General features: G+C 54.5%; 2 protein-coding genes across 4 annotated transcripts in view; both read left to right on the forward strand.

Moving 5' to 3' along the window:
* The window catches only part of TRIP4 (thyroid hormone receptor interactor 4), a 45,283-nt gene extending 23,969 nt beyond the window's left edge, over window positions 1-21,314 (forward strand). For 2 of the 3 annotated variants that reach the window (XM_050308995.1, XM_050308994.1), the window contains one exon: window positions 3,996-4,238. In XM_050308995.1, coding sequence (XP_050164952.1) covers window positions 3,996-4,063 — 68 coding nt within the window. In that variant the 3' untranslated portion in view covers window positions 4,064-4,238. Of the gene's footprint in view, window positions 1-3,995; window positions 4,239-21,211 lie in introns of those variants that run through there. The other variant, XR_007628097.1, reaches the window with a different exon arrangement.
* Window positions 21,315-21,328: 14 nt separating this feature from the next.
* The window catches only part of ZNF609 (zinc finger protein 609), a 45,314-nt gene continuing 40,492 nt past the window's right edge, over window positions 21,329-26,150 (forward strand). Inside the window, exon 1 of the mRNA XM_050308992.1 lies at window positions 21,329-22,075. Coding sequence (XP_050164949.1) covers window positions 21,329-22,075 — 747 coding nt within the window. The remainder of the gene's footprint in view (window positions 22,076-26,150) is intronic.

Here is a 26,150-nt window from a genome sequence, read left to right on the forward strand (position 1 = left end):
TGCCTCTTCCTGCCTCTGCAAACACTCGGGGAGTCACAGAGTGCTCATGTCAGCGGCTGGATCCTCTGCTGGCATCAGCCTGGGTCGCGATCCAAGGGGGTGCGGCAATGCCCAGGCGGATCCACATGACCTCCTTGTCTTGTAGTTCCAAATCACCCTCTTGCCCCTGATGATGAGGAGGGCTCGAACAGCAAGAGCTGCTGGGCCAGATGGATGTTCCCCATCCACAGGCTGGCGGGCTGGGATGTCCTGGCAGAGCTGGCAGGGAAGCACCGCAGCATCTGTCCGTGCTCCGCTTGCCAGTGTCATTGGTCCCTTTTATGAGCCACCAGCCCCTCCACAGACTGCCAGTTATTCCTGCCCGCTGCCATAAAAAGGATGGAGGAGGGATGAGGCAGCTGGGGAGCCTGCAGTCAGCTCCAGCCTTATTAGCAGCCTCCCCACCACACAGCCCGGGGAAGGCGCTGCACATGCTTGCAGGGGATGTGAAAAATTAATTTGACGGGCTAAAAGCAGCAGAAGCAGGAACAGTCTTGGCTGTTTGTTTAGCAGAGCTGACACCTGGGTATTTTCGCTCCTTTGCCGTGTGGATCTCTGGAAGTAGTTACCTGGGGCACAGGAGCGGTGGGATTTCACAAGACTGGTTAATAAAGGGTTTAGAAGCACAGTGTAGGGTTATTTTTGTTGGTTTTGAAGTTTTTTTCTCTTCTCTTCTCTGCTCAGGGAAGCACCTTTCTCCCACAGCTTCAGTTTCTCCCTGAGTGTTGGGGTGTTCCTGCAAAACCGTTTGGTTTATTCCCTGCCTTTTGGGGCAGTACCTGGGAGGTGCGTTCAGCCAGTGGTGACCAGCGATGCTTGGAGAGCTGCAGCATTTGGATCTCACTCAGTCCTCCCCCTCAATGGGTCATTCCCAGTGCCAGTGAGCAGGCGGGAGTTATTAGAGATGCAAACATCTTGACTGTGGGAGAACATCCTTGTGGCTGTTGCATGCTGGAGAAATTGCATCCTTTTTTTTCCTTGTTTCAACCTCTCCTTGCTCTCATCCAGGCTCTCTCATGCCCCTTCTCTCCCACATCTGCCTCCATCCATTGGGGGGTAGGAGAAGGGGATGCTGCCATGTGGGGTGAGCGTGGGATGACCGGCTTGTGTGCGTCTGCCTCGCTGGGTGCAGGTGCTGCCAGTCCCCTCCCCATCTGTCACATTGTCTCCTTTGTGTTGTGACACTTCCCTTCTTAGAGAAGGATCAGTCTAACAGCCTGGAAGGAAACCGGCTGTGCTGGCAGCTGCCTGCGCTCCTGCTGCTGTCCAGCCTTCCCTGCCCTCCATCCCGACAGGAGCTGTCACAGGAACAGTGTGGGAGGACTGTGAAGCTGCATGTTCACCCCCTGGAAGGGACATGGTCCGTCTGGGTGATATTTGTGACAGCCTAGGGAAGGAACAGGGAAGCCTTTGACCTTTCACTGGGGCAAGGCACTGTTTTAATAGGAGCTGGCATTGCATCCCAGGCAGGCAGAAGCTTAATTCTCCCAGCTGGAAGCAGAGCAGAGGGAAGGTGCCGGCTCACATCCCCACCTGGGCTCTCTGGCTGCCCTGGTCTCCTTGAAACCTGGCTCAAGGCATGACTAAATGCCAGTTTGTCTTGTTGGGAAACCAAGCCAGAGCGGTTTTCCTTGCCAGATAACAGCATGGACCTTGCCACGATGACATCCGGATGCTTCTCGGTTGCAAATTATTTGTTTCTGTCAGCCTGGGGATGGGGAAAAAAAAAACCCTAACGTGGCTCGGGTTTTGCTTCCAGGGTTATTGTGTGGAAGGGATGGGCACAGTGCTTGTGTTGTATCTGGGAGTGTGTCCGTCCCCAAACTCATCCCCATGTAGTTTTAGCACATGAGGACAAAGCTCACTGGCTGTTCTTGTGAGAGTTTTCCTTGAATCCTGGCAGAGCTTTCCTGAAACATCGTTGAGAAACCTCCCTCCAACAGCCGGCGGCTGGAAGAGCATGGAGGAGCAGGCAGAGGGACTCAGTGTGCGAGAGACCTTAAATCATTGAGCAGAAAGAGCTGGGGACCCTGGAGCTTTGCCTTATTTTTAGCCTTTTCTTAAAGGTTACCTATGTGGTGTGTGATGTTTGCCAGCTGGAAGAGCAGAGGAGCCTCCTGGTGGTTTTGGGGTCCAGGAGGAGCAGGCAGACACGGGAAATATGATGCTGACAGCCCTGGTGGCATAGTGTTGGGTGGGGAGGGGACCAGAGCATGGAGAGAGTGGGAACTTCCTGCCTTCTTCCTGCCAACCCCTACAGGGTGTGGGGACAGGCTGGTTGGAAATGTTGCATCCAGATGGGCTGGCTCAGTGTCCAGCCATTGCAAGGAGGGGGCTTCTTCCCCAGCCTTAGGTGGTGGTGGTGAAATTCTTCTCTGAGGTGGCCAAAGGGATGGAGGATCTCCCAGACCAGATTCCAAGCCGCATTTCATTTTGCAGATCAGTCATACAGTGACCTGCAAACCCTCTTTGCTGAGCTGGAATTGAGAAGTTGGCTTGGTTTGAAGAGAATGTGATGGTCTCTAGCTAGTTTGGAGCCCTTTGCTTTGGAGAAGCCCCTGCTTCTCAGGCACATGGGTGTTTACTGGCCATTTTTGGAGTAGTGGCCAAAGTAGAACTTGTTTGGAGCTTGGTGGATCTTGTCCACACCACAGATGTGCTGTAGCTGGGTTGAAGCAACACAGCTCTCCCAGGGATTGCATGGGCTGTGCTTCATCCATGGGCTTGATACTCCACATGGATGGTGTTGAGGGTGAAGTAATTCCAGCTCCAGCTCCATCCACCTCACTGGGATTTGACTGGGATGGATTTTATCTTCTACTGAGATGGAGCTCTGATCCCTTTGCCTCATTTCCTGATGGTGTGCCTATAGTGGACCTGATGTTACTCCTGAGGGATGCAGGGGATGCAGGGATTGGGGCCACCCTCCCCAGCTTGGGATGGGGCCTGCAGTTTTTGCTCCTGCCTTATGCAATGCCTTGGAGCCCTGTCCCTGCTCCCAGCTAGAGACAGGCCTAGGCTGGCATTTGGAAGATGGGAAGATGCAGGGGAGCAGCAGGGGAGCTTCTGGGGAGACATGGCATGAGAGGAGGTGACTGGCACTGGCACAGCCTTTCTGGGAGCTGCAGGAGCTTTGCCTGGGAGAGCGGGAGCATCCTGGCTTTTTTACATGCAGGAAGAAGGGGACAGGGACACTTCTCCAAAGCAGCTCATCGCGCTCCTGGCTTGCTCACTGTGCCTGGCTTCTGACTTCTTCTGCAGGAGTTCCCCAAATCCCATGTCCTGGTGTCCTGCCCCCACCAGGTGGGAAAGCGGATCTGGCAGCTGAGCCACTGTGAAGGACAAGGGGAGGCAGTGTTTGCTCCAGGTCCCACCAGAGCTCCTGGCCGAGGTTCTCCCAGGTGGCAAAGGCAGCATGGCCCTCCCAGCTGGTGGCCTTGGAGGTCACAAACCTGGCACTTGGCAGCAGAGAGCGGTTGTCCCAATCACACTGGGTGCCCATTGCACCATCGTCCCCAAGCTGAGGGTTTGTTGTCCCCAAGCCTGACTTTCCGCCACACTGAGGAGAAACTTGTCCCTGACACAGTCCCCCATCTCCTCCGAGTGTGTCAACACACATTCCGCAGGCGAGCACAGGGATCAGTTACCCCCCACCCCGTAGTAGCAGGCAAGTGCTGGATGTTAATTTACTCTCCTCTTCGCTGAATTTTCCCCTCTCTGGCGTCTCTTGGCCGCGTTGGACATGCTTGCCCCCAGCTCCTCGGTGTCATGCCTGTGGAGGAGGCCGCGGTGGCTGGAAACGCCTGGCTCCTCAAGCAGGATAATTGGATGTGACAGGAACACACTAACTAGGAGACCTCGCTGCCTTCAGCTCATTTGCATTGCAAATAGCATTTAAAAATAAAGAGTGATGAGGGTTTGTTGTGGGTTTTTTTTCTTTAATCCTCTCTTTACAGGGAAGCTGGATGCAAAGATCCATCAGGGAGCGAAGAAGGGGTTAATGAAGCAGAAAGCTGTGGGGTGAGCGCCAGGGGAGCAGCACCGGTTCCCACGAAGCACCCAGCCGCCTCCAAAAAGTGCCAGCATGGTCCTTGGCTCCAGAAAGCAGGTGCAAGACGGATCCCTGATCCCAGATTGCTTTTAGGTATTGCTCTATCTGTTGTATTCCAGAAGCATTAAAAGAGATGTGTTTTCACCAAGCTCTGTGCTTCCCGGGAAGTCACAAGGGTGGGTGGGAGATGGCGCTTCATGGGATGGGGTTCAGCAAGCACTGGCATCTCCACATCCTCTGTGGAGCAGTGAAACCCAGGAGGGGTGAGGGGAGCTTCCCAACAGCAGCCAGCCCAGCTCCATCCTGGCTTTGGCAGCATCTCCCCAAAATTGCCTTGAGATATGTTTACTGGATGGGGTTGGACACATGGAGGAGAAGGGGATGGCTCCCAACAGCCAGAGAGCCTGAGCCCTGCCCAGTGGGGATGGAGGGCTCAGGGTGAGAGCGGGGCTCTGTTCCTGCACGGAGGCTTTCTGCTCACAGGTGCCCTTCCAGCCCTTGGAATTGCCTTCTTAGTACCTAGCCTTACATCCCTCTCTCCTGATTTGTAGCAAAGCAGCAGCCATCCCCCAAAACCTGCCCCCCAGCAGCTCTGTGTAAAACACCTTCTGAAAAAGATGAATTTTGTCTTTTTCTCTAATCCCTCCCATTCAGCAGTTCCCTATGTCACCGTGTCTGTGCTCATTATGCACTGCTGTGCACTGGGCTGTGATCCCTTCGTGCCATGGTGCTCCAGGCTCAGCCCGAGAGCTCCTCCTCATCACCTGGAGCCCACTCTGCTCTGGGTGGGATGGAGCAACCGCCCAGCACTGCCGGCATCCCTCTTCCTCCTCCTCTTCTCCAGGGATGTGTTGGTCACTGCCAGCTCCGCTGCTTGGCACAGTCACTGGTCTCAGGTTGTCCCAGCCCTCTGCCCTGTCAGAGAGGAGGAGGAGGAGGGGAAGCCTTCGTGCAGCTAGATGCTGCAGCACTGGAAATCATCCCATGCCATTTGCCCTGGGAGTTGTCTTCTGGCTCTGTTTGCTGCCTGTGGGATCTCTGAGGTGCTGGAAATAGCGGGGCTGGATCCAATGCCCACCCACATCATTCCTCAGTGGGAAAACCCTCGTGGGTGTTGCAGCTCTGAGTTGCCCGCGGTTGGCACAGAGGTTGTGGTGAGGGAGCTGCTGTTTGGCGTTGCCGAGGGGAATGGGCTTCTCCTGCTTCTTTCCTCCTCTGGCTGCATTCCCCCTTCAACCCTGTCCCTTGTGTCCCATCAGTGTGGTCCTCCTGGAGAGGTCCCTGCAGCCTTGTTACACAGAGATCCTCCTGTCCTGGGTGGATGTGTCTTGAGAGTGAGGGGATATGTCTGCAGTGCCCAAAGGAGTAGAGCTAGAGACAGACAGAGGTTTGGGGAGTCATCCCAGGATCCTGGTGTCTTGGAGAGAAGGAGACAGGAGAGGCCTTCCTCGTGGGCTGGGTGGGAGAGGTAGGACATGGAGGGTTATGGAAGTCCAAGCACCCAGGGAGAATGCTCCCAGCACCCAGGGGCTGCACCCAGGCTGGGCTCCAAGTGCTGCAGGGTCTCCAACTCCCATCCCAGGAGTGCAGCCCTGTCAGACAAGATTGTGACAGAGTGGTGTCTTGTAACATCCCTGTGATCCCACAGGGTCCTATCTACCCCTCACACGTAGTGCCCATCAAAATCCCCATCCCAAGGCACTGCTTCCCTGGATAGGTCATCCACCCTGTTTCTAAGTCAGGCTTTAATATTAGCTTGTGATTTGGCTCAGTTTTAAACCACGTCCATCTCCTTCATCCGCCTCTGTGACAGTGGCAGCTGCCTTGTCACCTCTCTGTCCTTTATGTCACGTCCAGGTTTCATCTCCGAGGGTTTCACCATCGTCAGTAGGACCCATTGAGTCGCGCAGGGACTCTGACAGCCCTGGGCAGAATGGATCATGGGTCCTGCTCATGGTCATGGCAAAACATGCCATCAGAGAGATGCTGAGATTTTTCCCAATGGAGCCACTTTGCCTGGCAGGGGGTTTATTTTCCTTCTGTATTAGTGACATCACTTATGGTTTTTCTAGGGAAGATGCTCTAACCCATCCCTGTTTTGTCCTGTGTTCCTGTCTGATGCTGGTTTTCCCACTGTGGGAGTCATAATTCCTGTCTGAGATGTGCTGAACATGAACACCAAATGCCCAAGAAACATTTTACCCAGTCCTTCAAAATAATTCAGTAAAAAACGACCTGGTTTTATTAATACAGGTTGTCTTGGGGCCTGTCAGCATTAGCTTTGTGCGTGTGAGAACAGTTTCTCCTCATTGGGTTAAGGAAGGATTTCTTCTCTTTCTGTTTTTTGGGCTGTAAGAGTTCTCATCCCTCTTTTCCTGCTGCTTTAAACCTCTTCTGGCTCCCTCCTACCTGCCCCAGCCCCAAAAGAGAGACACTCAAACCTCAGCCCTTCACAGCATCCCACCTCCTCTGGCAGGGATTTGGGTCTTGTGTTTTCCTTGTTTGGGTCAAAAAGCTTCGGAAGAAATCGGTGTACTCCTGAAACCAGAGGAAGAAGACATGCACTGTCCCCAGGGATGGTGCCACCTCTCCAGGCTGGAATACCCACCCCAGCCCCTGACTGGGTGGAGGGAAGTGATCCTCCCCTCTCCATCACCTTTGCTGCAGGACTATGCCCTGGCTCCGTGCTCCAGATGCCAGCTTGGATCATTCATCCTGTCTCACATTGGCACAGCTTGATGTACTGGTTTGCCTTGTGCTGTACTGGTTTTGGGGGTGTCCTGAGGACAGGGCTGGGATATTCCCATGAAGACGAGCTGAAATTTCCTCACCAGACAATGGGGCTGAGGCTTTGGCAAAGGGAGCGGAGGGTTTTGCAGTGTCCTGGGACCATGGGGGCTCCAGGGAGGGACCCCCGTGGCCTGGGGGGATTCGTGCCGGGCTTGGGTCTCCCACGGCAGTGCTCAGAGCGTAAAACACCCCAAAAATCTCTTCCCCATCCCTTTCCACGGTGGCACCGCGGCGGCTCCGGCTCCTCAGGCGGGGGATGCTCCGTTCCGGGCTTTGCCCGGCGCCGGCTCCCGATCCCTTCATGCGGGGGATTCCGTTCCGTGTTTCCCCCCCACCCCGGGGACGCCGCTCCGGGTTCCGCCCTCCGCGTTTTGAGCCGCGCCCGCCCCGCCCCGCCCCGCCCGGCGGACCCGGCGCGGCCTGCGCGGCGCGGCCTCAGCGCGTGGCGGCCCCGGCCGGCCCGGCCCCGGCCCCGGCCCCGCAGCGCCGGCCCGGCCCCGCATGGCCCGCACGTAGCGCGGACACCCCAGCGACCGGGTGAGTGCGTGCCCGCCCGGCCCTGCGCCGCCCCGCCGCGAGGGGGGGGCTTTGGGGGAGGGGGCGGCCGTTGGAGCTTCCTCGGGCATTGGGCCTCGCCCCCCCTTCATACGGGCTGGGCCCGGGACCGCCACCGTGGGCCGTGATCGCCGGGCCGGGCGTAGGTACCCCCGCCCCCAGCTTCGCTTGTGATCCATGGAGACGCGGCTGTGTGCCCCCCCCCTCCCCCCCGTGACCCTTGGGAACGAGGTCTGCGTGCTCCCCCGGGACTGTTGGGGACGCAGGGGGTCGGGGTGCCCCCCTCTGCTGTGATCTGCGGGACGGGGCCGTGCCCACACCGTAACCCTTGGGGACGGTGGTCTGGCTGCCCCCCCCACTCCGTGACCATGGGGGCGGTTGTGTGTCTCCCCTGTGACCCTCGGAAACGGGGATTTGAGTGCACCCACTCCGCTGTGACCACTGGGGACGAAGGTCTGTGTGCCCTTCCTTCCACCCCTGTGACCATTGCGGACGGGGCTGTGTGCCCTTTCCTCCCTCCCCTGTGGCTGTGGGGACGGGACTGTGCCCCCCCCCGTGACCCCTGCGGACGAGGATCTGTGTGCCCACCCTATCCCGTGACCATGGGGGCGGTTGTGTGTCCCCTCCCTGGGGCCGTTGGGAACGAGCCCCCCCCCCGGGGTGTCGTGGCCGTTGGGGTCGGGTTCCCCCGCGGGGGTGCGGGGTTCCCCCCACCGCCACCGCGGCAGTCCTGCTCAGGGTTCTGAGGGCTCACCCTGTGCGTGCGGGGGGTGCGGATCCCTCCCACTGTGAGTGAGGAGGGGCTCGTCCCCCGCGTGTCCCGGGGACATGGGGGGCGTCAGGGCTGCGGAGGGGAAATCCACGTGCGTGGGGTCACCGCCGTGGCAGGTTTTGGGGGAAGGGCCGGGGATGGGGAGGCAGGCGGGGAGGAGATTGAGGGGCAGCAGTGTCCCTGGGGATGGGGGGGAAATCTCACCCTCTTGAGTCCAGTCTCTGTGCAGGGAGGGTTTGCGAGGGTTTGGGGTGCACAGGAGCAGAGGGGACCCCAGGAATGGAGGTTCCCCTGGAACAGGGAGGGGGACTCTTGTCACAGATCCCTCAAGATTAAATTTTCCCCAAGGCATTCAGTGAGTGTGAGTTGTTCCGAGGAGGGGTCAGACCCCTAGAGCAGAACCCCTCCAAACATCTCCCTGGGCTGTGCCGTGTGCTGGTGACCTGGCGATGCAGGATGTGCCGCCTGCCTTTGAGGTTTTTGAGCCCCCTAGAGCCAGCGGGCTGATCCAGGGGTGACACTAGTGGTGACAACGTGGCCAGGTGTCCCATGAGGGTTGGGGTGGCCGGCGGGGGCAAGGGCGGCGGGGTGAGGACGGAGTTCCTGTGTGCAGCTCTCCCGCCCGCTGTGTACACGGGGAAGGTCACAGGTTCAGGTCTGGTCTGTGAGATTTGGCTCCCCTCCATCTCCCAGCAGCCCTCTTTTTTCCTTTCCTTTCCTTTTCCCCCCTTTCCGGGAAGGCCCTTTTCCTCGGAGGAGGTGTTAGCCACTTATTTTCCGTGACGGACACTGGAGAGCCCACAGGCCCTCTCCCCCCCCTCCAGCAGATCCAAGGATGCCGGCTGCAGGGCCAGTGATCGGGCTCCAGCACGCGTAGGCAGTTCCTCGCCTGGACATCCTCAGGAAAACCTATTTCCACGCTTTGTGCGATGACTCCGGCATCGGATTGTGCCTCACATTTCTAGCTCTTTGTTGACAATGTGCGACTGTACACGCACGGCACTCGGAAAATCCAGGCAGCTGATCTTATTGATTAACTGTGGACCAGAAATAATTTATAATTTATTATTTTGAAGTCGTTTCAGTCACGAAACGCAAATCCTTGCCCTTTTACACCGTTGTTCATCCAGTGAGGTTTTCTTCTCTCCCGTGTGGTGGAGAAGGGAGACGTGTGCAGTGCCGGGAGCACGGCGTCTCCGTGGTGCAAAGGGACAAGGATTTAATGTTTCACCTGAACTGGCCTGGTGTGTAGGGCAAGGGCCGCCCCAGTTAGAGCCACCAGAGGAAATTAATTATCAAACAAGTTGTAATGACCTGTAATTGAGTACGGCCAGGACATGGGAAGGAGGTTTTATTCCCTTTTCCGAGCAGAGCACTTGGACCTGGTCTGTGTGTTTGGTGAGTCGCCATTAGGCTGCTCATTAGCTGGAGGGACCGGTGTGTGTGTGTGTGCAGAGGTGTCTCTTAACTTGTTACTTCTGCATGGGCTGAAAGCAGTGCGATTTTTTGGGGTGGACCCATCTGTCTGTAGCCCCGTGCTGGGTGGCAACCCCAAATAATCCCTTTCTCGCCACAGTTGCAGGGTTGCAAAGTTCCCTTGCGCTCCCTGCACCTGGCTTGTCAGTGGTCACAGCATTGCTTCTGCTGCCTCAAATCTTTTACTCCGTAAATTGAGCTGAAAATGTGCCGGTTTTGGGAAGAAAGGGCTTGTGAAGGCGGTTGAGGGGTTCTCATGTGGTGTTGGAGGTATCCAACAGCTTGTGTGTCTTTATTATGAATTAACAGAAAGGAGAGACTGGAGTTTGCTCCGTCTTGGAGAATGGGGATGCCTCAAATCAAAAATTGCCTCTGGGTTGTATTTACAGTGTATTTTTAATTGTGATTGCATAAATTAAAGAAAAACAGGAATGCCTGGTGTTTCTAGTGCTTCCATGGGGGCGTCATTCCCAAAACAAAGTCAATGTCAGTGCATTATGTCCAGGCCATGACAGGTGGTGGGATCCCACTACCGGGCTGATGGTGGTTGGGGACTAGAGTCATATGTTGTGCCCGATTTATTCGGCATTTCCCAGGTCAAGGGATCTTTCTCTGCATGTTCATGATGGGAAGAGGAAGAGCTGGGCTGTGCCATCTTGCCCTTGGCCGGGCTGGGAGCGGGGATGCACCTTGTGACCATCCCGCTGTGCCCTGCACGGCACGACTCCGATTGGGATTAGGGCCTGTGGGCACTGATGCAATACTAGTCCCAGATGTAATGCAATAAGCCTCTTTGTCCCTTTTATCCAGAGCATTATGTAAATAAGATGGTATTTATGGTCCCAGGTATGTTGTTCCGGGGCTGTGTGGCAGCCTGCATGCACAGTGATGCCCTTTGAGTGTTGGCATCGCTGCTGGTGTTCCCAGCTGGAGACAGGGACCTGCCGGGGGCAGATGCTCTGGGGGAGCATGTCACATGCCATTTCTCTACGGAGGTGAGGCCACAGGTGACCTTACCAGGGGCTGGTGACAGTTTAACTGCACTCGCTTGCCGGTGTGTGGTGAGGGCAGTGAGCAGGTTGGCGTTGGAGTCTGCAGATATGGGGTAGTCACCCACTGAGTTCATGGAGAGGTCCATGGTTGTCTTTGCAGACTTCCTGCAGAACACAGGATGCTGGTTCCCCAGCCTCAGGGTTGTGAGAGTCACATGTCTGTTCCCAAACCTGCCTTGTGTTCCTTTGAAGCCGATGGTGGTTTGCAGAGAGGTTTTTTGGGAAGCACCAAAGTCCCTGAAGGACCTGGAGATGGCCTGGGCTGTCTGCAGTTCTCCTGTGATGCCTCTTCTGATGCTTCATGGGCTCTTTGGGCATGGGGAGAGTTGGTCTCTTCCTGATGGATCTTGCCCGCTTACTTGGGACTGTCATAATTTGGGTACTTGTGGTAGTGGTTGGAGGGAGAATGATGCCGTCACATGCGGATGCTTGACTTCATCAGGGTCTGGGGATGTGGTGGGTGTGATGAGGAGCCCTTGTAGGTGTTAAGGACCTTTGGTAAGATCGGGGGTAGGTAGGTGAGCTGGCTTGGAGCATGCAGCTACTCTGGGAGCTTGTGGGTGGCCATGTGTGGCTCCTGAACCAGAGCTTTGGCCACCTTGGCAACAGCCAGTCTGCTCCGTGTACCCATACCGGGTTGACTTGGATGAGGAAGGGTGTTGTTTGGTGTTGGGAAAGGGCAGGAAAAGAGATCCTACTGGGATATGGCTTATTTTACCATGCAGATGCACTTTCCTGCTACCGGGGGTTGACTCCTTGAGGTGTGATGTGGTGTCAGAGGAGGGAGTGAGGTTGAGCTTGAACAATCCTACAGTGAGAAAATAGAGAATGGCTTCTTGACTAGGAAACTTGCTCTGGGACTCCATTTGCTCTTGTGATTGCTTGGCTTTTTTTTGACTTTATATAACTTCTTTAAAGGAAACCAATTCCCTTCTGCATTTGGATGGAAAATCAGTTTTTGAGATGAGCCCAAGAGGTTGTTTTGTTTTCGCTGCAGCTGAGTGTCCTTCATACGCACAAAACCCACTGACGTAGCTGCTGAGCGTCAGCTCAGATGTGATGTGAGGGGGTATGAAAGGATGCAAGTGCATCTTTTTGTGGATGAATAAAGATGATTTCAGGAGAACCTTGATATTTTGTATTTAAACATTAAATGCTCAACTTCTACAATTCATTGCCTTGTTTGTGGTGTAAGAAAAGAAGGAAAAAGGGAAGATGATGTTGTGACTTTATGCTGCTCCTTCCCCAAGCAAAGAAAGGTTTTGTGGCATTGGATTTTCCCTCCAAGCAGTTCCTGGGCTACTCGACTACTCTTCCAATGGCTGGAAGGATGAGATCTCTGTGTAGTGCTACATCCTCTGCAACATAGTCACACCAATTCATTCATTGATAACAAAATTGATTTTAGTGAATTTTCTGAGCCTGTTTGTAGTTTGGATTAAACAGAGCATTCCTGGTTCAGGTGGGTCCAAAGATTTGGCTTGGAGTTTTCCCGGTGCTTCTCCAAGGGGATGAAGGGTGCATCTGGAGGATTGTACTGTGCAGCTTTAAAGGAGTGAAAATGAGGTGTGTAATGACTTCTCCATGAATCCAGTGGGTAGACAGTCTTGCTCATCTCCAGGAGAATTACTGCTCCTTGCCCAAAGGTTTAGCAGCCATGGGGAAATTTCTTTTTGTCCTGAGGATTTCCTGTTTATTTTTGAGGGGGTTTCACATCTGCACCTTCCCTCTGTATCCATTGCCACAATTAATTCCAAGTACACTAGGACTTCCCAAATAAGCGCAACCCACTTTGATACATGGTTCTGGCTGGGTTTTATTGTATTCCTGTACATGCTGACTAATTCACAAAATTTGGCAATTTGCAATGGGTCATTAGCACGAATTAGCAACTTTCTGATGGATATCAGAGCTCTGCAAATGTGCCGTATTAATCTAGGAGATACACCTATTTATTATCCCTCCGAGGGAAAAAAAAGGGGATTTCTCGGCTTGATACTCGCTCTGCTTGCATTTGTCCCTGTCTGCGTCCGCCTTCCCTCCTCCTTTAGTTCACAGTCTGGTTGGTTTTTTTTCAAAGTGTTCCCAGGCTGATGGTGTGACAGGAAGAGCGATTACAGCTGCACACACCGACCTGGCTGCAAACGGAGCCTCAGTTGGGGGAGCCAAGGTGCCGTAATTGGTTATCGAATGAAGAGATTTAAAGGCATTAATAGGTGAAGTGGCAGCTCCTTCGGTTTTGGAGTGGTGGAGAGATGTTCGTCCTCTTCTAAAGACTGGGAAACAGCCAAGGCTGGCTGCGTACTCTGCTCCTAATGAGAAAAATAGAGGAAATAAAGACCAGGAGCTCTCCCTTCCCTGGGACCAACCTGGGAGCAAACCAGTGTCTGTCTGTCCTCTTCAAAGTGTGCTGTCGAGGTAGGGCTGTGGCCGGGAGACACCACTCAGCTGGGATCACTCCAGGGCTCTTCCTTTGGATGGAGAAGATGGAAAAGAGACATTGACACAGAGTGGGAGCACAGCAAGTGGTTTCCTGTTCCTCCACACTCAGTGGAGGGTGATCCTTGCTGGAAACCTGTGTGTCTGCGACCATGTGAACCCAGCTTGGGACTGGGTCCACTGTGGGGCAGGAGGATGGCATGGAGACCAGGAGCAAGGAGAGGAGCCTCCCTACCTCCAGAGCCCTGGAAGGAAAGGGGACAAATGGCCGGTTCACTGGTGCCCAACACCCTGAGCTCGTGATGCTGCCAATAACGCCAGGTGCCTTCCTGCATCCCTGCTAACGGCATTGGGTGAGCAGGGGAAAAGAATGAGCTCCCTTTTCCAGTACTTACTCCAGCAGTTATTTATGCTCCTTGATTGTCTTTGGTCTTCACCAGCTCTTCTTTCTTCCCATCTCCTTGGTTGATGCTGCAAGGATCTTTCCTGGTTACATCCATCTTACTGCTTCCTCTTGCTACTGGCGATCTTCCAACCTGTGCAGAGCTCTGAAGTTTGGGAGCCTTTTGGGTTTTTTTTACATGCTCTCTACCCTTGTCTGGACTGTGTGTGAGGACAGGTCACCAGTTCAGACACCTCTAAGCCTCTTGTAAATCAGTTCCCTTCTGTACTAGGGTTAGCAAGGGTGTAAATGGACTGATTTTTAAATCCGCATGGCTGCTCGGCTTTCCCAGTGGAAACCAGCTCTTTGCTCAAGGGACAATCAGCCCCTAGGTTTGTCCCTATGAGAAGCATTGCAGTGCCAAACAGATTGGCTCAGACATCCTGTTTTGAGTGTTTAATGTTGTTTTTGGCACCAGCCAACAGTGACATGGTTAGCTGGGCTCAACACGAATGGGCTTTGTGCGGGTAGGGGAGCACCAGGGCTGTGTCTGGTGCTGCCGGAATGCAGTAGCTTGTCTGGGACAGGCTGATCCAAAGCAATTCCGAGTTAATCCTGGCTGTTATTGCTCACAGTGTTGCTTGTTGCTTTTGCCAGTATGTAGCTGCCAATGGTCCGTGTGTCAGCCTTTGGCGGTCAAACTCTGCGGTGATGCCTCTCTGCTCCTGTGGCACTGCCCGTGCCTGCTGGGCACCTGCTGGGTACCGTATACCTGTGATGCTGTGACACCCAAACGGGTGATGCAGGTTTTGGGTGAAGATGGGGCTGTGTTTCTAGTTAGTGTTAAGCCATCGTGTGCAGGTATGGGCATGGCAGTTACACAGGGGTGTCCTCTGGTGTGCAGACACAACAGTGAGGGGAAAATCCTGCTGAGTGTCCCTAGTTCAGGATAGGTTTGAGAGCTGGACTTGCAGGAAGGAAGGTGCTCCGTTATTTTAACCATCAAATGCTTTTTCTCCCACGCATGGAGGTTTTTCAGTTCCTCTTTCCCAGTATAGCCAAATGTTTAAAGCACTGGGCACCGGTTTGCGCTTGAGGATGTGGGTGCTGAGGCGCTGAGAAGGTCCTTGGCCATTTTCACCTGCCAGAGATTTTGGAGTCTACAAGGACGTGCTTACTGAAAGATGCCTAGCCTGGTGTTCTTGGATGAGCAGGCTGTGATCCAGCCAGCATCCAGAGCCTGAGCCTTGCTCCCTGCTCATTCCATTTGAGAGGCTTGGGAAGTGACAGGGCAGTGCTGTCAGAGCTGTAACAAAGCACTGGCATGGCTCTTGCCTGCTCATGCTGTGCTTGATGCTCCTCCAGTCTATGCCACTGAGTTATCCCAGCACTGTGGCCTTCCCTGCAAACCTGGCTCCTGCCTAGCAGGAGAGCCCGCAGCTCTCCATAGGAGGGCTGTGTGTGCAGGAATGTTGCTGGACTTAAGGGCAACTACAAAGAGGAACCACATGGAGAAGTCAAGGGGCAACAGATACAAATTGTGCCGGGAGAGGTTTCATTTCAGCATAAGAAAGTAATTTTTTATAGTGAGAACAACCATGCAATGAAACCACCCCCTCTGAGTGGTCTAGAGTCCATGTCGCTGGAGGTTTTCAAGATACAACTGAACGGATGGTATACTCTCACCTGGGCTCCCTTTCCCGTGAATGACTGGGCCTGGTGACCTTTCAAGGTCCCTTCCAGCCTGGTCTGCTCTACGTTCTATGACCTGAGTCATGTTGACATGTATGTTCACACTTGTGTGGAACGATGGTTCTTGCACAGCTTCCCACTGGAGAAGTGACTCCAGCAGTGTGATTCAGCAGAGAGCAAGCAGGCATTCCAGGAAGGTGTTCTTTGCCTCTGTCCTTCACAGAAATGGAGTGTTTGGTACCTTCCTGTGGGCCTGTAGATATGGATGTGCCGCCTGCTTGAGCTGAACACCATGCGGTTGCGTGATGGTTCTCTCACCAGTGGTTTTCTTGAAATATGAAGCTCTTGGACTTCCTCGTGAGTTAGCAGAGGAAATGTGAGCCATGTTTCATTCAGTACAGAAGTAGGTACCTTGAAAAACTGTACGAGTTGAGAGACATCAAAATCAAATACTTGCAAATCTGAAGAACCCTCGGCTCTCACAACATCATCAGGCAAAAAATTGGGACTTTGGTGATGACACTTCCAACACTGACAGGAGGATTAAAGAGGTACTTGTTCCAGTTTTCCCCATTCCATGATAAAAAGGAAAGCCTGAAATGTTTACCTGTCTTTGTATTCCCCCTTTCTGTGTGCCTCATGTATTGTGACCGTGTGTGGCCTGTTGGGAGTTGAAGGAGGCGAGGGATTCTGGCAAGGGTGGCTTTGCCTGTCAGCTGTGTTCAAGAATGTTGGGTTTTTCAGCCCTGGGTCAAGTTGCTCATGGTGTTGAGGTTAAAAAAGTGTCAATAAGAAGCAAATGCTGAGCTTTAGCTAATCTTGTATTTTCATCAAACACTGGCACCGTACACGCGTCTTTTGTATTGACAGCTTTGCTGAATGTTGTTGTGGGCCGTAGTTGTGCTGAACATTGCTGTAAAGGCTGTGTTTTAAGGTCATGAGTAGATGGGGGTGGGTGTGAGGTTGAATTTTTGATCCCAGGTGCGTCTTTTACCTGATGAAGAATGTGAAGTGGATGCCTGAGTGTGTATTTGGGAGCAGGTGGATGTTACGGCTGATAGATCTCCAGAGCTTTCCTCCAGGTAGGGTGATTGCCTGGCTGCTCCAACACCAAAGCTCTGCTCACCTCTCCACCTTCCTCCATCTCTAGCCTCTTCCAGTGACCTCTTCTGTCTTGCTTTTGTCATGCCTGGACTGAAATATTTCAGGCTTTTCTCAAGAATGCCAACAAATGACTCATCACTTGAGCGCTGCCCTGTGTCAGGTTCATCTCCGGTGTCAAGGCTCAGCCTACAGAAACTTGGAGTCCCGGCCTAAGTTTGGCAGTGTGTCTCCCGGTGCTCTGGCTGCAGTGCATGCTGGAAGATGTAGTCTTGGCAGGGTGCACCTCCATATTAAAAAAAGAAGGATGGCTCCATTTTATTCAAATTGGGTTCAGCCTTCTCCCTTCTGGCAGCTTGACGGAACCGTCCCACTCAGCCCCGAGAGCCACCGAAGTTCTCCCGGCGCCTTGTGTGAGCGCAGAGGCGGGAGCGCAGCTCCTCCATTCAAAATCTTGCTTAATTCCACATTGAACAGCTTGTTTTGAAGCCTTGTGCTTCAGCGTGTTTTGCAACAGCTCGGACTCCTACCGGGTGCAGGCGGTGGAGGGATCCTGCCCACGTTGGGTGGCAGTTCTGGAAGGTGTCATGGCAAATCTCCTTTGTCTGCTACGACCTGAGTGATGTCTGGGGGAGAGCAAACCCTCCTCCCCTGCGTGATTTCTTGAGCTGAAAGCAGCAAGTGAGTGAGGAAGCTCCTTTGTGCAGATTTCTCCGTCTCCTCTTGTTCGTGCCAGCTGGCTCGCGTTCAACATTTCTCCTTTTTCCTCTCTCTCCTTTTTTTTTCTCTTTCCTCTCCCCCAGCTCTAGAGAGAGGGGGCGGGGAGAGAGGGAGCATCTTAAAAAGAAATCTGCAGAAAAGACATGGGAGTTACTTAACAGAAATCCAACCCAAACAAGCCCAGCTGGGGGATTACAGGCGCAGCAGTGGGAGCCGAGCAGGGAGTGAGTGCGGCAGCTCGGAGAAGGGAGCGTGTTGCCCCCCCCCCACCCCTCCAAGTTTTTTTAGTCGTACAAGGAAGCAAAAAGGGATCTTGTGCGGAGGCAGCGGATGGGGAGAGTGGCCGGCTGACTGCCAACCATGGGAGGAAGGGCCTTGCATTGTGTCCCCTCGTGCTGCTGCCTTGGCTGGGGGCTCCTGGGGAGCCCTTTGGGGGTCTTAGCAAGCCAGGCAGGGGCAGCAGCCCTTCCATGCCACTGCCTTTGCCTCACCCAGGAGGGAGCGGAGGGCTCTGTCTGCTCTCCAGGGTTGCTCCTGACTGGAGAGAGCATCTTGCCAAACCCTTTGCTCCCTGCCTCGTACCCCGCTGGAGGAAATGCCGCATCCTACAGATTTTCTCCCCCCACTTCCCTGTCCTCTTTGCTGCTCCTTCTTGCGGGCATTCCTGAAAGTTAATCAGGGTGAAAATTGCAGTCGGTCATGTCTGGAAGCCACCAGAGGCTGATCCTGGAGCGCTGCAGGCTGGAGCACATGGTTATGAGACAGTCTCTCTACGTGTAGGCTGGCTGCTGCCAGAAGAGCTTTCTCCTGCATCTTACTGCCCTTGGGCTGTCAGTGCTTCCCCACTTTGGTCTCTTGGCCTCCGGTAACCGGCGGAGAAAGCTGGAGTGGTGTGGGCTTGGCAGGTTCTGAGCATCCTGCACTGGTTTTAGCACAAAGAGCTGGGGGCTCATGCGGTTTCCTCACTGCCTTTTGGAATGCGAGTGTTCTGGTGGAGGAGCTGTCTCTAGGTGTGTGTGCAGCCCTGAAAGTGAACTTTCAGGTTTGTCTCTGAATACGTTTTGGCTCTGTCCCAGCCTGTAGATGTGGATTGTAGAGGTCTCAGCACCTAATGGAGCTGAATTATTCATGTCTGGTGCTCTGTGTGTGCAGCATTCCCAAGCAGAAAGCTGTCTCCTTGTAGGATCTGCGCTCCAGGACTGCTCTTAAAATGCTTCATTGGCAGGTCTCCAGGCCAACAAGTGAGCACATGCTTTTCATGTTGCGCGGGGATCAATCCTGTGATGGCAGGAGGTAAGGGGAAGGACACATTTACAGCTGAATCAGTCTCCTCGCTCTGTTTTCCAAGATGCCATGATTTGTGGTGGCGTTACACCCCTCAGCAGGAGAGCAGGGAGGATCTGGATAGAACCCGGCACTTCTCCAGCTTGGGCAAAGCAGGCAGGGGGAAAGGCACCTCTTTCTCTGGGACAGGGGCTGTGGGAGCCAGGGTTCCCCATCTACCAAAATAAAAATGACAGGGCAGATTGGGAATCCCTGGTGGTCTGGCTTGGGAGAGGGACCCAAAACGCTCCTTCAGCTGCAAGGTAGAACCTGCAAGAGTGGAGAAGAGAAATGGGGAATTGGAAGTTTCAGGAAGGGGGTTTTAGAACTGTGGAGAATTTTTTAGAGCCACGTGCAGTGGAGGATGTTCAGGAGTCCCCCCACATCATGTAAACGGAGTCCCAACCTACAGCCTGGGGCTGGAAGGGTTGATCTCTGCTCCAGTCCCTCTTCCCGTGGTGGCACGTCATGAGCTCCCTGCCCTGCTCTCAGGGTTAAGAGCCTTCCCCCGTCTCTTGCCAATCCAGCATGTTCCTACCAGTCCTGTTTGTGATTCCCTTCCCTCTGCATTAGCAGAGCAGGCTCCCTCGGCGCCTCCTCTGTAGGGTGAGGGGTTTTGCTCCTCTTGTTTTCTAACCCTTTGATTGTTCCTAGCTCTCTAAATTGCCAAGGACTCAGCGGACTTCTGGGCTCCTTCTTCCTTTTGTTGTGGTAGGAATTGGCAAAAACTGCTGCTGCTTGCAGAGTTTCAGACCCAAGTCCCGCTCATCTGCTCTCCTTATTTCACATGTATAAATAATATTTATGGAGATGTGTGTGCGTGTGTATCTGCACGTTTGGAACAGCAAGGTGAATTCCCTGGTGGGAGCAGAGAGCCAACCGAGCCGGCCTTGTGGAGCTGTTGCATGGAGTGGTAGGTGCTGTGCCTGTCATCGTACGACCCTGCAGATTGTCCACTGCTTTTCTGCCACTGCGAGGTCAGATCCTTGTCCCTTTATCCTTCTGATCTGAGCTGGCCGTGGCCCTTTGCGTGCTCCAACCTTGGGTTGGCAACACTTGGATTTGGAGGTTGAGCCTCATCCTCTCCCAGCAGCTCCCGTATGTTGGTCCTGCATATCAATGCTGTGTCCACCTGTCCATTGGGGTTGTTCTTGGATTCTGTGCCTCAACTTAGGGCTGGGAAGGGGCTGTTACAAGCCAAAAATCTGGTTACTATCTTTACCCATCCACACAAAGGGACTGTTGTAGATCCATGGCACAAAGAGCTGGCTGTACCATGCAGAGGTGAGGTAGTCGCTGCCAATTGCTGACCCCATTGGTGGTTTGGAGAGAGGCTCTGAAGAGACAGGTTGATGGGGTTGGGCTGGACACCCTGGCTTGGGACTGGGGAGCAGCTCCTGGGGCAGGAAGAGGAGGAGGAGACAGTGGCAGAAACACGCAGGGCAGCTTTGGGAAGCCGTTAGTGACTCCAGTGCACAAAGTGATCTCCTGATTCGGCACTTTCCCTGCCGCTAAAATGAGAGGTCAGTGCTTTTCATTTCCAGCTTGCACGCAAACCCCCAGCTCCTAGGGTTAAAAATCTCCGTAATGACCTGTCAGAGAGCGGATTATTAGCTGTACAGAGCTGAGGATGCTGTGGGGAGCAGATGGAAAATGGTCTGGCTGCGGCAGCCTGGCTGATGAAAGAATCCCTGGCATTTTTACAGTGTTTGCATCTCATGAAATGCACCGTGAAGCTGCTTTCCAGGCTCCTGCCTGCTGGGGTTTGAAGAAATTTGTGTGTGTGTGTATTTTTTTCCCTTCCCTTCTTATTTCTCTTCAAGTCACCTGTTTTTGAAGTGTCACTCGTAAATAGTACCGGGAGCCAGCAGGCTCAGAGCTTGGCGGGGAAGGGGAGGTACATTGCTGCTGGAGAGGAACCTCATCCAAATGGGTGGTCAAGGATTTCTTAAGGGTTCTGTAGGGCCGGTGGCCTGGCTGGATGGTGCCGGGAAGAAGCTGTTACATGTATTAATTATGTCTGGTCAGGCTCTGTCGCTGTGTCAGGCTGCGTGTGGGTGTCTTTTTTGTTTCCCTCCCAGGGTGAGGGGCTGGGAAGCTGGGAGGAGATATTTTGGGCTCACTGGGGTCAGCTGTGGCTTGGGCAGGTAGGGCTGAGCCCCCACTTCCCAGTTAACACTGCACATTTGTACAGTTGCGTCTTGGTTTCCCATTGGAAGCTTATTGTGGAGGTGATGGTGGTAAATATCCCAAATCCGGGTGCTGTGTTGTGCTGCCTGGAGGTGTGGGATGGGAACCCTGTGCTTCCCACTGCTATTTAGCCTTTGGAGACCGCTCTGACACGTCCCAAGTGTCACAAGTACTCTGAAGCCTGGGATTTATTCCCACTGAGGCACTCGACTTCCCTGGCAAGCGGCTCTCGTCCCTCACAGCAAGGCTGGTGCGGAGAGGAGCCCTCCCTCCGGGTGGCATCGGCAGGAGAAATCAATCCTCCCTCCCAGGGGCAGCGCTCGATAATTCAGAGGGAAATGGCGAGCGGGGAAACGTGTGAGTAATGTCTTGTTGGAGCCGAGAGCTGTGACCTGCCAGGGCCGGTATTGATCGAGGACTGGTGCCAGATGGCCGCTGCTGTGGGGGCAGCTGCCGAGCAGCCCCAGCCTGAGGGGTGGCAGGAGGATTCTATGAGGGGGGATTTGGGAGGCTGGGGCTTTCACCCTGCCCAGATCTCTCCTGGCTGCAGGTGCAGCTGCCAGTGAAGGCAGATCTGCCTGCCTTCGACTCTTCATGTGTAACCTTGTTCTCTTTGCTTTCCCTTCCAGCAGCAATGCCGTCACCTGGGCAGACCCCAACCACTGGAAGCCCCCAAGGACGTAGGTGACCCCCAGGGCGTGGAGACAGGGAATAGCCTTGAATCGTGAGGGGTTGTTAACTCTAAGATGTCCTTGAGCAGCGGAGCTTCCGGAGGGAAAGGAATTGATGCGAACCCGGTTGAGACGTACGACAGCGGGGATGAGTGGGACATTGGTGTAGGGAATCTCATCATTGACCTGGACGCTGATTTGGAGAAGGATCAGCAGAAACTGGAAATGTCGGGCTCCAAGGAGGTGGGGCTCCCGGCACCCAACGCAGTGGCAACGCTACCGGATAACATCAAGTTTGTGAGCCCAGTGCCGGGCCCTCAGGGCAAGGAGGGCAAATCCAAGTCAAAAAGGAGCAAGACTGGCAAGGACAGTGGGAAGCCGACCCCAGGGTCCTCCCTGTTCACTCCCAGTGAGGGAGCTGGTGGCAAGAAGGAGGCTCAAGGACGCTCTGGGGATGGCGCGAACTCAGGTGGTTTGGTGCCTGCCGTCACCCCAAAGGGCTCAGAGAAGTCGGCCAAGGCGTCTCGCAGCGTGGCTGGCTCCAAGAAAGAGAAGGAGGGCGGCTCATCTAAAAGCAAGAAGGAAAGGAGTGAAGGTGCGGGGGCTGCGGTGGAGAAGGAGTCCAGCGTGCTGCAGCCCCTGGCCCTGGCAGTGAGGGTGGGACAGTATGATGGAGGCCAGGGGACAGAGCCTGCTGCTGCCGAGCAGCTTGGGAGTATAGCTATTGACACGGGAGCTGCGCTCAATCCCTTGGGAGTTAAGTCGGAGCTGGAGGATGGGGAAAGTGAGTGTCGGCAACTGAAGAAGGTGAAGTCGGAGAAGGTAAGAAAGGTGTCGGGGCGTGGGTGATGTTACTACTCCTGTGCCAGGATGTCCTGCTGTGGTTGGCAAGGGAACGGGACCGTGTGCCTTGTACTGCTGGGAGCAACACTGGTGATGGCTGGTGCCTCTTGGTTCTGGCGTGAAGGTGGTTTGGCCATGTGATGTGCCAGTGTCTGGACGTGGCAATGGAATAGCACTGGTCAAGCTATGCCTGGCTACTGGGAACCATGTGTCAGCAAATCACCTGCAGCCACTGTGCTCCAGGTACTATCCTGCTGTACCCTCTGGGATTTGGTTTCTTTGGTGCTGTGGCTGTGCCAATGGGTCCAGACCTCTCTGGCCTCTGTCACTCTGCAGTCAAGGTGATGTCCTGGCACTGTGCCTACTCCAGCTCCCAACGGGACACACGGCGTCAGTGGGCCGCTGTGCTCTGCGTCCCACTGGCTTCCCCGTGAGGGCCAAGGCTCCCCGCAACCCCCGGAGGAATTTATTTCTCTCTGGTTGCATCATGTGCTGAGAAGGATCCCTCAATGTGTCTGTGAGTGTGGTATCTGCATGGGCTTGTGGGTGAGCACAAGGAGCAGGGCTGACAGGAGTCACCGCCTCGTTCCTGGAGCTGCCGATGGTATGTCCCACAGGTGGTGACGATCTGACCTGGGCCAGCTGGGGCTGTGGGTGATGTTTGTCGTGTAGCTCCTCTGCTGACATGCACCAGTGATGCAGAGCTGGCCAAGCTGCTCTTCCAGGTCACCAGGGGCATGAAAAACCCCACCAGTGGCCCATGGCCTACAGGGTGAGTGGCTGTCTGTCTGGGTGGCGCTGAGCTCTGGGTGGCTGTATAGCTGGACATGGCCATTTTGGGACTCTTCTTGTTTCTCAGTAATCACAGTGGCTGATGGGAGTTCTGTGGGTAAATGGGGAGGACTTTGAGCATGTGGAGGTTTGCGTTCTCCTCCATGCCAGCTGCACATGGGTGTCACCGCTGTTTGCCTTTGAAGCCACATGTTTGCTGCACACGGGGTGAGCATCATAAGCGTGTGTATTTGGAGTGGCTTGGCTCTATGGCCATTAACACTTGCTGGGGTTGGGAGAGTGGCTGGGCAGTATTGGGGGTGCACATCACCATGTCTACAGCTGGTGGCTCCCAGGAGGATTTCTGCTTTAGTGTGGGGATCACAGTGTGGGCACCCGGATGGGTGGGGAGGGCACAGTGGAGTTGGGAGAGGTTCTGAGGCCAGGGTTTTGTTGGGGAGCATGTATGGAGAGAAGGGTGGTGGGCATGGTTGGCCATGGGATGGCTCTGGGACAAGGGCTGCTAAATGGCTTGAGAGAAAGACCCTAGGGCAGGTGACTGAAGCCTGTAAAATTCAGGAGTGATGTGGAGATGATGTGTTGTTCCCTTGTCCGTTCTGGCAATGGAACCAGAGTGAATGAAAACCAGAGAGAGCAGCAGATGCTCTTCTACCTGATGGACTGGAATGTTGCTGCTAAAAACTATGGATGCTGAAAGTCCACCAGTGCTCTGGGGCACTTGGTGGGTTTGTGGATGAGAAACCCATCAGGATTTGTACAAGACAATGTCTTTTGGCTTGGGAAACGTACGAGGAGGACAGGAGCTTGGGAAGTGGTTTGGGAAATATCTCAATGTGCTTGGCTCTTATGTTTACACAACCATCTGTGCTGACCACTGTCACAGCCGGCACTGTAGCTGGCTGGACCTTGGGTCGTACCCTGTGTGACTTTGCTGTGCTGTTACTATCAAAGATTTATTTCTTTCACTGATGCAGCTGCAGAAATCATCTGCAGCCGGAGGGGCAAAACGGAGGTGGGATGTTGGTGGAGGAAGAGCTGGACATGCCCCAGCTGTGTGTGCCGGCACCCAGAAGCTCCCTGTCTGCTGGGCTGGTCCCACAGCGTGGGCAGCAGGGGAGGAGGGATTCTGCCCCTGTGCCCTGCTGAGGTGAGACCCCACCTGCAGAGCTGCCTCCAGCTCTGGGGCACCAGCATAAGAGGGATGTGGAGCTGCTGGAGAGAGTCCAGAGAAGGCCACAGAGCTGCTCCGAGAGCTGAAGCCCCTCTGCTCTGGAGCCAGGCTGGGAGAGTTGAGGGTCTTCAACTGGAGAAGAGAAGCTCCAGGGAGACCTGAGAGCCCCATCCAGTGTCTAAAGGGGCTCCAAGAGAGCTGGAGAGGGACTTGGGACAAGGACCTGGAGGGACAGGGGAAGGGGGAATGGCTTCCCACTACCAGAGGGAAGACTGTTCCATCATCTCCATGCTGATGCCCTGTGAGGAAGGTTCTGCCATTTTACTTGTTTAGATTCAGGCACAACCACCTCAGTGAATGCTGAGTTTGGAGGGCTGATCCCTGTTTTGAGAAGGGATTTAATGTCTGGATCTGCAGGAACACGTGTTGTGTTTGGTCTTAGGAGGAATCATTGACTGTGTTTTGTCAGTCTCCTGGGTGCTGGATGGCTTGCTTTGGGTCGGGAAAGCCCTGGGCAAGGAGAAGAAAGGCGTCTGCATGGCGAGGGGTGGGAAGACTTGAGGAAGAGCCTGAGGCTGGGCAGATACCTGAGGCAGGGTGGAGGACAGAGGGGGTGCAATGGGGGATGTGGTGATTGGGGATATGGCATTGGGCTCATCCTGTCTCCTGAAAACTGTGGAGGTGCCCCAAAAACTGCATGTGGAGTCCAAAGGAGAAGTGAAGAGCAGAGGTACATGCTGGCTGTGGGAGGGACGCTCCTCCAGGCAGTGCACTGAGGAGATGAAGGGGGCAGGTTCATTTTGGCCTGGCAACAAACCCTGCCTGGGAAGTGAGAAACTTGCTCAGAATGAAACAGGAATGGCCACAACATGACTCAGCCCAACCTTTGATCTCCATGAGCTTGTCCTCTGCTTAACCCTGTGCTGCTCCCTCTTCCGTTCCGGACAGGGAAGTTGGTCTCCGTCTGTGGATGAAGGAAGAGACTGTCTGTCCCTCCACCAACTTCAGCCCAGGGTAGGCAACCTCTCCATCTGTAGGTGCATGCTGAGCTGGCATCTTCAGCCAGGAGGTTTTGTTGTATCTCCGTGGCTGGATTAGCAAGCACCTTAGCAGGGAGTATTTTTCCTTGATGAGGTGCTTTGGTGCCCCTAGCCAGTTCATGCCCCAGCCAGCTCACCCTGCTTGCCTCTGCTTCTGCTTTTGTGCCCTTCTTGTATCTCACTGTAGAGTTTGGCAGCCCTCAAGTCTTTGCTGGGTGTAGGAAGGATCTTTGTTGTGGGTTCCTTCAGACATCCTTTCCGTGTCAGCCAGTGCTCTGTGGTGCCATGTCCACAGATGAGGTCACCCTTACTCCCATGTCTGACATCACAGTGATGAAACCTGTGGATGTGACCCATGGGCTTCATGGAATTTGTTTTGCCAGTGTGACCCCCATGGCTCCTCTGGTCGCTGCTTCCCAGAGTGAAGCCTCAGGAACTGAATATCCCAAACGCCCCTTTTCTTGATACAGATTTTGGCCTTGTCCAGGTCTGTTACGTGCTCTCCTCGAACCCAATACCATCAGTGTGTTGGGACACAAGTGATAACTTCTCCAGGGATGGGGCTGATCGTGATGAAAACTACTGGCAGTAACCCTGCTGAGACCTTCCAGGATCTCTGGGATGGGCTGAGCACCTCACCCAGATATGCCTCAGGCTGTGGTTGGTGCCTGGGCAGCTCCTTGGAGCCCCAAAAGATATTTGGGGGGCCAGCAATGGGAGCTTAATACTTCTTGCAGCAGGGAGAGAAAAGAGCTTGTGCTGATAGATCCATGACCAGAGTGTGGGGACCAGAGGCTGGATCAGTCCCTGGGTCATTGATGATGGGGGTTTGGTTTGGGGGGACAGTGGTGTTTTGGAGGGTACAGCAGCTCTCGACGAGCAGCCACACTCAGCAAAATGGCCGTGCACGGAGGAGCAGCGCCCACTGTGCTGTCCCTGCCCCACCAGCTGCCGTGGCAGGGCCGAGCTGGCCCCAGGGCCCGGTGGCCGCAGCGGTGGGCGCTCGGTCGCCAGCTCTGCACCCACCTTGCTGCCTGCACCGTGGCCCCTG

This window comes from Myiozetetes cayanensis, unplaced genomic scaffold (genome assembly GCF_022539395.1).
Source record: "Myiozetetes cayanensis isolate MyiCay16 unplaced genomic scaffold, myiCay2020 scf14, whole genome shotgun sequence".
Classification (NCBI taxonomy): Eukaryota; Metazoa; Chordata; class Aves; order Passeriformes; family Tyrannidae; genus Myiozetetes; species Myiozetetes cayanensis.